The 13,096-nt window shown below is 43.3% G+C and overlaps 1 protein-coding gene across 16 annotated transcripts in view; it reads right to left on the reverse strand.

The window, feature by feature from the left end:
* Nucleotides 1–13,096, reverse strand: part of usp6nl (USP6 N-terminal like) — a 373,327-nt gene that overhangs the window by 206,667 nt on the left and 153,564 nt on the right. Inside the window, exon 1 of one of the 16 annotated variants that reach the window (XM_072471082.1) lies at nt 7,780–8,297. The exons of 14 other annotated variants lie outside the window; for them this stretch is intronic. In XM_072471082.1, coding sequence (XP_072327183.1) covers nt 7,780–7,846 — 67 coding nt within the window. In that variant the 5' untranslated portion in view covers nt 7,847–8,297. Of the gene's footprint in view, nt 1–7,779; nt 8,298–13,096 lie in introns of those variants that run through there. One more of the 16 variants, XM_072471069.1, reaches the window with a different exon arrangement.

Raw genomic sequence — 13,096 nt, forward strand, 5'->3', positions numbered from 1 at the left:
GGTTTAGGGAGCATCTTGAAAGAGTTAAGTGAGGTAGACAAGACTAGCGAGATCATCGACATGGGTACCACCTTTACACTGGAGAACACCACCACCACGTATGCGGTACATACTCGTGCGACTCGGCCAATGTTGTCTACCTCTTACGCTACAGGAAAGGATGTCCCGAGGCGTGGTGCATTGGTGAGACCATGCAGTCACTGCGACAATGGATGAACGGGCATCGTGCGACAATCGCCAGGCAAGAATGTTCCCTTCCAGTTGGGGAACACTTTAGCAGTCAAGGGCATTCAGCCTCAGATCTTCGAGTAAGCGTTCTCAAAGGCGGTCTTCAGGACGTGTGTCAACACAGAATTGCCGAGCAGAAACTGATAGCCAAATTCCGCACGCATGAGTACGGCCTCAACCGGGACCTTGGATTCATGTTGCATTACGTTAACCCCCACCATCTGGCCTGGGTTTGCGAAATCCTAACAACTCTCCTGGCTTGAGACAATTCACACCTCTTTAACATGTGATTATCCCTCTCTCCAGTTTCACCATCTGGACCTGTAAAGACTTAATTACCTGCAAAGACTCACATTCAAAGTATCATCTTGCATCACTGAATTTGTCCATATATGTGTTTGTTGAACCCACCTCTTCATTCACCCGAGGAACCCACCTCTTCATTCACCTGAGGAAGGAGCTGCGCTCCGAAAGACAGTGATTCAAAACTAACCTGTTGGACTTTAACATGGTGTTGTACGACTTCTTACTGTGCCCACCGCAGTCCAACGCCGGCATCTCCACATCATAAGAACCAGTGGAAACAACCTGCCCGCATCTATCCTATCTATTCCCTTCATAATTTTATGTGTTTCAATGAGATCCCTCTCATCCTTCTAAATTCCAACGAGTACAGTCCCAGTCTACTCAACCTCTCCTCGTAATCCAACCCCTTCAGCTCTGGGATTAACCTAGTGAATCTCCTCTGCACACCCCCCATTGCCAGTACGTCCTTTCTCAAGTAAGGAGACCAAAACTGAACACAATACTCCAGGTGTGGCCTCACTAGCACCTTATACAATTGCAGCATAACCTCCCTAGTCTTAAACTCCATCTCTCTAGCAATGAAGGACAAAATTCCATTCGCCTTCTTAATCACTTGTTGCACCTGCAAACCAACTATTTGCGACTCATGCACTAGCACACCCAGGTCTCTCTGCACAGCAGCATGTTTTAATATTTTATCATTTAAATAATAATCCCTTTTGCTGTTATTCCTACCAAAATGGATAACCTCACATTTGTCAACATTGTATTCCATCTGCCAGACCCTAGCCCATTCACTTAGCCTATCCAAATCCCTCTGCAGACTTCCAGTATCCTCTGCACTTTTTGCTTTACCGCTCATCTTAGGTGTCATCTGCAAACTTGGACACATTGCCCTTGGTCACAACTCCAAATCATCTATGTAAATTGTGAACAATTGTGGGCCCAACACTGATCCCGGAGGGACACCACTAGCTACTGATTGCCAACCAGAGAAACACCCATTAATCCCCACTCTTTGCTTTCTATTAATTAACCAATCCTCTATCCATGCTACTACTTTAACCTTAATGCCATGCATCTTTATCTTATGCAGCAACCTTTTGTGTGGCACTTTGTCAAAGGCTTTCTGGAAATCCAGATATACCACATCCATTGGCTCCCCGTTATCTACCGCACTGGTAATGTCCTCAAAAAATTCCACTAAATTAGTTAGGCACGACCTGCCCTTTATGAACCCATGATGCGTCTGCCCAATGGGATAATTTCCATCCAGATGCCTCGCTATTTCTTCCTTGATGATAGATTCCAGCATCATGGCTACATTAACACTGCAATGAAGGTACTGTGAAAATCCCATGTCACCACACTCTGGCACTTGTTTGGGTACATAGAGGCAGAATTCAGAATGTCCAATTCACCTAACAAACACGTCTTTTGGGACTTGCAGGAGGAAACCGGAGCACCCGGAGGAAATCCACGCAGACATGAGGTGAACGTGCAGACTCCGAACAGAGAGTGACCCAAGCTGGAAATCGAGCCTGGGACCGTGGTGCTGTGAAGCAACAGTGCTAACCACTGTGCTACCGTGCCGTCCAGGGGGTTGAGTTGAGTTGAACTGGTTAACCATACAAGGGAAGAGTTGCTAAAGGATTGTGCTGATAGGAAGGAAGGGAGGTGACTTGACTGGAAGACAAATGCCTGAACTGGATGAGCTGAATGGCCTATTTCAGCTCTGAATATTTTATCTAATAAATGCATACAGATAAGAGTATAAACCAGTCAGTTTTCTTAAATTTACTGACTTAGAAAAGCTTTTGACTCTCAAATATATATTGCTTCACTTTGGGAAATTCTCATTTGGTCTGAAATTCATATGCAGAGCACCAATCTAGTTAAATATATGATAATGGCAGAGCTGTGTAATGATCAATGGAGAGCTTAAGAATACTTCCTAATTACTGTTGTGGTACATCAGGACAATGTACTTTTCCTCCCAATTTAATCAACTGTATTATTGAACAGACTGCATGACTAAGTACCGACATAAAAGCAGATGACTTATTTACAACATAAATCATCACTGCCTCTTTACTGAGGTGTATGGGAGCAAATAAGGTAAGATAAAAATAAATTGAATTATCTTTTGATAGCAAGACTATGGTGATGCTGCAAAATGACAATCAAGGCACCAGCATAAGTCAAGATTCTGAGACGCAGCTAGTTTGACATTTTAGGGAAATGAAATACAACTGAGAGATGTAAGCAATGAGGTAAGATCTCACTTCTAAAAAAAGGACCAAATGACAGAAAGCAGCTCAGCAAGAAATGCAGCTCTGCAGAATTGATAGCTATAGCTTGGATTTGTTTGTTACGTATTCCGAGGTACAGTGAAAAGTACTGTTCTATGTACAGTCCAGATAGATCATTCCATACATGAAAAAACATAGAGCATACATACATAAATACACAATGTAAATACATAGACACAAACATCGGGTGAAGCATACAGGGCTGCAGTACTGCTCAGTAGAGAAGATGTGTGAAGATGTCAGATCAGTCCATAAGAGGGTCGGTCATTCAGGAGTCTGGTAACAGCAGGCAAGCCTAAGCTGCAGTAGGAGTAATATTTTTGAGAATGGTGTCGTGCACAAGTTAAAGGAATTTGGCAGAAATTCTGAGGCATTCAAAAGCAAATATACAAGCATTTTGAAGAACCATAACAGCAACAAATGACTGACAGGAAAGCACAAAGTAGATCACTTTCAATAATCAACATGATTGTCCATTATGCCCAATTAGTGAGAATGACCATTCTATCCAATCAAATCTTGATCTGGCAACTCAAAGAAAGGTGGCAGCATGGGTAGACCAAAATATACTTCATACAAATAAAATCAAAATCAAATCGAGAGATAAACAAGCATAATTTGAATGCAAATCCAATGCCAAGAAGAACCCAGGATTGAAACAGATGATTTACTGAACTGTTGAACCTTGATCCACCTGGGTCTGGTCTGGAAGGACTAAATGTGCTTTACAGCAGGGGTTTCCACCCACCTTTGTATCATCCACAAAACTTAGTAATCAAACCAGTTACATATATATTACAACCAGCACTGATCCCGGAGGAACGCCATTAGTCACAGCCCTCCATTCAGAAACGCACCTTTCCACTGCTACCCTCGGTCTTCTATGACCAAGCTAGTTCTGCATCTATCTTGCCAGCTCACCTCTGACCCCGTGCGACTTCACCTTCTGTACCAGTCTGCCATGAGGGACCTTGTCAAAGGCCTTACTGAAGTCCACGTAGACGACATCCACTGCTCTACCCTCATCAATCATCTTCGTCACTTCCTCGAATAACTTGATCAAGTTAGTGAGACACAACATTCCCTTCACAAAACCATGTTGCCTCTTGCTAATAAGTCCACTTATTTCCAAGTGGGAGTAAATTCTGTCTCGAAGAATCCCCTCCAATAATTTCCCGACCACTGACGTAAGACTCACCGGCCTGCAATCACCTGGATTTTCCTTGCTACCCTTCTTAAACAAAGGAACAACATTGGCTATTCTCCAACCTCTGGGATCTCCCCTGCAGCTAGTGAGGATACAAAGATTTCTCTCAAGACGGCATCATTTCCTCCCTTGTCTCGCTCAATATTCTGGGATATATTCCATCAGGCCCTGGGACTTGACTACCTTAATGTTTTTCCAAGACCCCCAATACCTCCTCCTTTTTGATCTCAATATGACCCAAACTATCTTCACACCCTTACCCAGAGAAATTATCCACTAATTCCTTCTCTTTGGTGAATATTGACACAAAATACTCATTTAATACCTCACCCATTTCCTCTGGCTCCACGCATAAATTCCCTCCCCTTTCCTGGAGTGGGCCAAAACTTTCCCTGGTTACCCTCTTGCACTTTTTAGGTGTATAAAAAGCCTTGGGATTTTCCTTAATCCTGCTGGCCAAGACTTGTCATGATCTCTTTTAGCCCTCCTGACTCCTTGCTTAAGTTTCTTTCTACTTTCCTTGTATTCCACACATGCTTTGTGTGTTCCCAGCCTCCTAGGCTTGACAAATGTTTCCTTTTTCTTTTTGGCTCGGCTCACAAGATGTCTCGTTATCCACTTTTTAAAAATAAATTTAGCGTACCCAATTCATTTTTACCAATTAAGAGGAAATTATGCATGGCCAATCCATCTAGCCTGCACATCTTTGGGTTGTGGGGGCTAAACCCACGCAAACACGGGGAGAACGTGCAAACTCCACATGGACAGTGACCCAGAACCAGGATCGAACCTGGGGCCTCGACGCCGTGAGGCTGCAGGGCTAACCCACTGTGCCACAATGCTGCCCCTTCAAAACTTGCCATACTTATCCTTCATCCCTATAGGAATGTGCCAGCCCTGAATTCCTATCAATTTACATTTGAAAGCCTCCCACATGCCAGATGTTGATTTGCCCTCAAACATTTGCCCCCAATCTAGATTCTCAGTTCCTGCATAATATTGTTGTAAGTAACCTTCCCCCAATTTATCACCTTCACCTGAGAACTACACTTATCCTTATCCATCGGTACCTTAAAGCTTACTGAATTGTGCTCACTGTTCCCGAACTGCTCCCCCACTGAAATGGCGGCCACATGGCCAGGCTTAATTCCCAGGTCCAGTACGGCCCCTTCCCGAGATGGGCTATCGACATACTGTTTCATAAACCCTCCGAGGTGTCCTCCTGCAGTACAGCTGTGATATTCTCCTTAACTAGTAGTGCAACTCCTCCACCCCTTTTACATCCCCTTCTATCCTGCCTGAAACATCTGTATCCTGGAATGTTAAAACTGCCAATCTTGTCCTTCCCTTAACCATGTCTCTGTAATGACAACATCATTGTTCCAAATACTAATCCAAGTTCTACGTTTATCTGCCTGATCTGTTAATTTCTCGCATTGAAACAAATGCATTTCAGTCCATCAGACCCTCTTTGATCAGCAACCACACCCTGCCTGCTCTTCCAAGGAGTCTTACTGGCACTACTCTTCAGTTCCCCTTCAGTTAATTCACCTTGGCTTTGTTCCCATCTCCTCCCTGCCAAACTAGTTTAAATCCTCCCTTGTGACATAGCAACACTTGAGAAGCTCAACACCATCCAGGACAAGGCAGCACATTTGATTGATACATACTCCATCCACCACCTTGAATATTCATTCCCTCCATTGCCAGCACATTGTGGTAGCAGTGTGCGCTATTTACAAGATGCATTGCAGAATTTAACCAAGGCTTCTACAACAGTGCCTTTCAAACCTGCGCCAACAATCACAACAGTGCATCTATAAGATGCACTGCAGTAACTCACCAAGGTTCCTCAGACAACACCTTCCAAAGCCACGACCACTACCGTTTAGAAGGACAAGAGCAGCAGATACCTTGGGAACCCCACCACCTGGAGGTTCCCCTCCAAGTCACTCACCACCCTGACTTGGAAATATATCTCTGTTCCTTCACTGTCACTAGGGCAACATCCTGGAACTCCTTCCCTAATAGCACAGTGGGTGTACCTACACCTCAAGGACTCACCACCACCTTCTGATGGGCAACTAGAGATGGACAATAAATGCTAGCCTAACCAGCGAAGCCCACATCCCGTAAAAAAAAAAAAAAATTAATATCCAGAAGAACAACGGCAGTAGATGCATCGGAATACGGTCACCTTTAAATTATCCTTTAGGTCACATATCATCCTGACTTAGATAATAATTTCTCCATTTTCATTCGGTCAAACTCCTGGAATTGCCTAACAGCACAGTGTGTACAGTTACACCACACAGACATCAATAGCTCAAAAAAAGCAACTCAGCGGCATCTTCTCAAGGGCAAGTAGGGTTGCACAATAATTACTAGCCTTGACAGCAATGTCCACATATCATCGTATAAAAGAAAACATTTTGAAATACGCAATAGAAGGATTCTCTCTCAACTCTGACCTTCAATGTTATGAAGAGAAAATTCCTCCCACCACAAAACAGAATTCAATAGCTGCATCATTTTCTAAGAGGTTTAATCATTCTCCCCTGTGTACTACATATGTTAACTAACAAGGGCAACAAACATTCAGATTTTATCTGTTCAGGATTATTTTCAGTACTGAATATCAGTTAGTTTACTTCATATAAATTTACAAGTTACATTTTGAAAACATTAAGCATACATTCTCAAAGGCATTTTGAACAATCAAAGCTGCAAACTGATAATCAATAACTGCTTTCCTCAGCCAACATTTCCTTACTTTTCTCAGAAAGGCTACAAATGCAACTGTTTCTGCAATCACAGAATGGTTTTTTGTACAGTAATTTCCTAAACAGGCATCATTATTCTTATACTTCAAAATGTATTGGAATAAAGCAGAGTTAATAAAGCCAAAATGTCAATGTCAGCATCTGCGCCCCCAATTAAAAGTTAGGCAAATTGGGGGAAATATGAATTTGCCTGAATTCCGTCCCACCATTTTGATTCCATCATTTTTAAAGTTCACATTTGGAGTGCATTTGACCTTGAGCTTTCTCTGTTACTCAGTTAACCCCATGTTGAGCTTTCAGTTCATGAACTTGTAGCATAACCCATCAACAGTCAGGAGCTTTCCTTTCAGAAAGAGAATCATCGCCCTATTCTTCAGCCTAGTCTTCCACACTTTTTGCCGGTAAGCTCCGAGCATCATATTGGGAAGTTAGGAAGCAAGTCTCCAGCTTGTCAATGCGGAAGTACGAATGGTGAAAATAAGTTTAATTGTATAAAATAAATACACCTTAATCAAACAAACTGTAACCTTTCAGAAGCCCAAATATGCCAAAAGATTGTAAAACCAAAGACCAATGAGTTTATTTTCAAGTCTTTCACCCTCCCTCGGCTAACATGCATGTTGCCAGTTAACAGGTTGGCACTGTATTTTGCTACCATTTAGAAGGAAAAATTGAAAATGACAGGATTTTGACAAACAACTTTTGCTCATACAGCAAAAAAAATTTTTTACTTGCAGCAGTAAAATCCACATTTAAACAAACCAATGTTTGTTCAACCATTAAGAGAAAGCTTAATCAATTTCATTCCTGAGTGTTAACTAACACAGCATCATAACTAAATTCAACATAACAGCAAATCTGATAGATTTCACAAGCTAAATACTGCTCACCACAAAACACAATTTGGTCATGATTTACTATTATAATGGAGCTGGATGCATACCTTTCTTTTCAACACTTCTTTTAGAAGGTGACACCAGTTCCTTCATAATCTGTAAAATTTGCATCATGGCTAGTTGCCAGGGCAGTGGGTGTCAGCCTTCCTCTTCGAATTCCAACAGGTCTCATCTCTAAAACAATTCAATTTACCAATGTCTTGCAAGGTCTAATACAGCAAGGACACAGGACAGAACAAAAACTGCCAGTTTTCGCCAAAACGTGTTGAGCAAGCCTCTGAATAAAAGCTACAATCCTGAAACTAAAATCAAAATACCAGACTGAGCAGCTCGTCAGCAACATTTTGATTCATGTCGTCAGCACAGCAAAGACAAACACAGCAGGTAGCCACTTGCACTGAACTCTGCAAGGGAACAATGAATGGCTGAAGTATAGTCTCAGAAAGGATGAGAAAGAAAAGCATGTCTAACCAGACTAGCCTTTTGTAAAAATCCTGCTCTCAATGCTGAATACAATTTAAGAGAATCCATAATCAGCACAAGCGCACAACATGCTACTAACTGAAGCTTGTGATACTTCCCTCATTCTAGAATATGAGAAAATCTCTAAGTGAACTAAGCTACAAATTGGGTGGGTGCAGGGTGGTGGTTGGTTGAAGTGGCAAAAGTTGCTTCTCCACATGTTTATTACACACAGACATTGGCTGCTGAGGATGACACTCACTGACATGAGCGACAGAAATAGAAAATATTTTATTTGGAAGCTGTAGCTAATGAAGTAATTAACAAAAAATTAAAAGCTGCTGTGTTGCAAATTTGAATGGAGTGCTTGAGAACGTTTAAAATTCAAAATTTTTTTTGGCATCACTATATTCCCTACCTCAAATAACACACGCTTATTGAGCAAGATCGCAAACCCCCTCGTTTTAGAGCCTAGCCCCAAATGGAATACCTGCCCAACCCACCCCTTCGTCAGCCCAGTCTGATCCATTTTCCTCAGGTGCGTTTCTTGCAGCAGTTCCACGTCCGTCTTCAACCTCTTCAAATGCAAGAACATACGAGCCCTCTTGACCGGCATATTCAGCCCTCTCACTTTCATGTGATCAGCCTGGTCGGGGGACACGCTGCTCACCCCCCCCCCCCCCCCCCAACCCTCCCCCACCCCCTGCCGATCAACCATCCCCCTTCTTAGTCCAGCCTCCAGCCCGCGTCCCCTCAGGCCCACCCTCGGATGCCCACCGTCATCGACTTCCAATTTGTCTCCAAGCACCAGTCCCTCCCCCGTCAGCAGAACAATTCCCCAGCCCACTCTTCCCCCCACCCCCCTCCGAACAACTCAACAATCCCAACATCAAACTGGTAACCTAATCGCCCCCCACTGCGCTTCCATGAGCTAACCCATCCAGCTAGCCTGGTAGCCCCTGTCCATGGCGCCCAAGCATCCTACCCCCCACTGATCTCCCTCCGCCCCCACCACCCGCCACTGATCGCCCTCCACCTCCCTCCCCCCTCTCAAACATACATAGGCAGAAACTAACAATCCCCAAAAAACACAAAGAAAAAAATTCTACCCACCGTCCCCCAATAAGAACAAAGTTCACCCGCATACAAAACTGAGCAACGACCCAAAGATTGGTACAAAAACACTACATACACAGCCCAAAAAGAAAATAAATATAGCAGCATCGGTACAGAATTACTCGCCCCCAAGTTCAATATCCTCCATTACCTGCCAGTCCCTGTGCTTAACAAAGTTCATTGCCTCACCCGGCGATCTGAAATAAAGTTCTTGACCCTCATAAGCGACCCACAAACGAGCTGGGTACATACGCCGAACTTCACCCCCTTCTTAAAGAGGGCCAATTTAACTTTACTGAAGCTCGCCCTTCGTTTGGCCAGATCCGCACCCAAGTCCTGTTAAATGCGCAGCTAGTTATCTTCCCATTTGCAGCTCCTCACCTGCCTGGCCCACATCAAGATCGGTTCCTTGTCCAGGAACCGGTGCATTCGTACCCACATCGCCCTCGGCGGCTCATGCGTCCACAGCTTCACCGTAAGCGCTCTGTGCACCCTGTCTACCTCCAAGGGTCGAGCAAACGCACCTTCCCCCAGCAGCTTTTCGAACATACGTACCACGTATGCCCCCGCATCCGTACCCTCGTTGCCCTCCGGGAGGCCTTCAATCCTCAAATTCTGCCTGCACGACCTGCTCTCCAAATCCTCCACCTTCTCCTGCAGCCTTTTCTGGTGGTCCCTCACCAACTCCATCTCCGCTGCCATCACGGTTAGCTGGTCATCATGCTCAGCTACCGCCTCTTCCACCTTCTGGATCGCCTGTCCCTGGGCTTCCAATCTTTGCTCCACCCAATCAATCCCCGTCTTAAATCGGGTCCAGGTACTCAGCTCTCCTGAAGGAATTCCACCAGTTGGCCATTGGGCCGGCAATCCCAGTCCCTGAGCCTCAGCCATGTTTTCCTGTGCTGCAGACTCCTCTTCCTTCTTTGCCCAATGATCTCTCCTTTGCAGACCACTTCTGGTCCATGAATCCAGAAACTGGTGAGGAATTCTTCTCCTCTACCTCACCAGTCTCTAATTTTACCGATAAAATTCCCCTAAGTAGGAGGAAAAGCTCCCAAAGGTCCACCACGAGCGGGAGCTACCAAATAAATGGCCTCTCACTCCATGGCCGCCAACGGAAGTTCTAAAATTCTAAACACCAACAGTAACGATTAATTAAATATAGTGTAGAATGTCTCCCATTCATTCTACAAATGCTGCAATCATAAGAGATGACATTCTGTCATTTATATGACCATGTTGGATGTGCAATACTCCACATCTAAAAGCACCATTATTTTAGCACCTTTTAAGAGCAGCACACATGGCTATGTATATTGTAAATAAACTAAACCACTTGGTGAAATTGCTGCCATGTAACTCAGCAGCAGCTCCAGGATGGCATAATATTTAAACTTTTTCAATTATATTCCATATTTCAAAATTTCTAGTGAATCAGCATGCCTGTTGGCGCTCAGCATGTATGCCATAGCAAAGAAATCTCTATATACATCATATTTTTCAAAATACAATTTACTTTGCACAGTTGGTTAGCATGAAGTTCGAAACAAAACATTGACTTATATCGGACATTCTGGGAGTGCTCCATCCATATTAATGGAACTCAACTTCACAACATCTAGGGGAATTCGAAGAATTGCACAGCACAGGAGGCTATTGATTGGCATATCATGCCTTTGACTACTCTCTGAAAGATATTTTCAATTAGCCCACTCCCCTGCTTTTTTCCCCACAGTTCTGTAAATGTTTCAAGTAGAGATAAAATTCCCATTTAAAAGTTATTATTCCATCTGCTTCCACCACCCTTTCAGACAGCATAGCCCATATAACAACTTCTTAACTAAGGGATGCGCAACAAACCCTAATACCCCACCTTCTCCAACAAAGTAACATTCTGGTTCACCATGAGAACAAGCATTTGGAGCTCTTCTGCACACTTTTTTTTAAGTACAACCGCACACTTCTATTGCTCTTTCTGGGTCACATTTTCTCACCCAAATTCTTTCCAGTTCTGAGCATAAATTTGTTCAGTAACAACACACTCATTTGCAAATGATATTAGGATGGCGATACCAAATTAAAAACACATCACTCGTTAATGAGCTTCCATGGTTTCTGATAATCCGTTAAGTTCAACTTCTAGGATAATAAGTGCAAAAATTGTCTATAAATCCTTTAATTTACCCGAACAACTCACATCAAAAATGCATCTCAAGTCAAGTGTCCTATCTTCTGACCACTCACTCTCTATGCTACTACTTTGAACTTGATTTATGCCACAAGAAATTCTATTTTTTTAAAAACCTGCAGAGACCTAGACTGTTGATTCTTCCTAGCCTGTGAAACCCGTTTCAAACTCAATGCATTTGTGGCTCACACACAGCCTTCCTAATCCATTCATAATGATTTGGATCCCTGCTGGTCCATGATTCTCCCAGGTTACCTTAAATTTCTCCACTCAAGAACCATAACTTCATTGTTATTTAAGGGGTGTGATGCTTTGCTTGCTCGGCCAGCATTTATTGCCCATCCCCAATTGCCCTTGAGAAGGTGGTGGTGAACTGCCTTCTTGAACTGCTGCAGACCATGTGGTGTAGATATATCCACAGTGCTGTTAAGGAGCGAGTTCCAGGATTTTGACGCAGCGACAGTGAAGGAATGTTGATATATTCCAAGTCGGGAATGGTTTGGAGGGGAACTTGGTGGTGTTGTTATGTGTCTGCTGCCCTCGACCTTCTAGATGGTAGTGTGCCTGGGTTTGGAAGATGCTGTCTAAGGGAGTGTTGGCAAGTTCTTGCACTGCATCTTGTAGCTGATACCAACTGCTGCTATTGTGCGTCAGTGGTGGACAGAGTGAATGTTTGTGGATGGGGTTTCCAGCAATCAAGCGCTCTGCTTTGTTCTTGCTGCCTGCCATCGGACCTTTATTTTTTTATGGGTTTCCAATCTCCCATCCCTTTCACATCCAGAGGCTGTTTTTGGCACCATGTGCACTGATACTATTATTGTCAACTGCCCAAAAATACAGTATTGGCACAGCAATAAAAACTCGATTAAGGTCAGGAACAAGCTGACAGGGCATCCAAGAGCAGAGAACACACTTGTGACAGTTCTGACTAGTCCACTTCTTCATCCATAACAAACAAATTGCACCATGGTGTGGTTGCTATCGCCAAATATTCTGCAAAATAGGACACTTGTAAAATGTCCACCATCTATTCAACAACTCAAATTCTTAAAATATACACACTTTTCTTATGTTCACACAATTCAGCACAATTTAATTTTAACGCAAAAACAATAAGTGTGGCTTTCTTAATATCACCCACAAACTGTGCATACATTTTTTAAAACACTTCTAAATCATAGAATTTACAGAGAAGGAGGCCATTTGGCCCATCGAGTCTGCACCGGCCCTTACAAAGAGCAACCCATTCAAGCCCACATATCTATCCTATCCCCGCAACGCCCACTTAACCTTTTTGGGTTTCCAACTCTTTAATGTTCAGTCTTCCAGACTGAAGAGTCTGATAAATCAAAATCAAAATTGCAAATGCTGGAAACCTTGGAAGGACAACAAAAAAAATCACAAATATGCAAGTTAAGCTAGTTTATCCTGTGTAGAGCCATTATCAAAGGGTGACTGCTGTTGAACTTTGAATTATCCAGGTCAACCTCCAGCCTATAATTTATGAATAAACTTGCTTTAAGATGGTCATGAGCCACTTCAACTGGCTGAATAGTTGGGGAAAAAATCAACGCATTAGACTGAACATCAGCAGATAA

The sequence above is a fragment of the Scyliorhinus torazame genome, chromosome 13 (genome assembly GCF_047496885.1).
Source record: "Scyliorhinus torazame isolate Kashiwa2021f chromosome 13, sScyTor2.1, whole genome shotgun sequence".
Classification (NCBI taxonomy): Eukaryota; Metazoa; Chordata; class Chondrichthyes; order Carcharhiniformes; family Scyliorhinidae; genus Scyliorhinus; species Scyliorhinus torazame.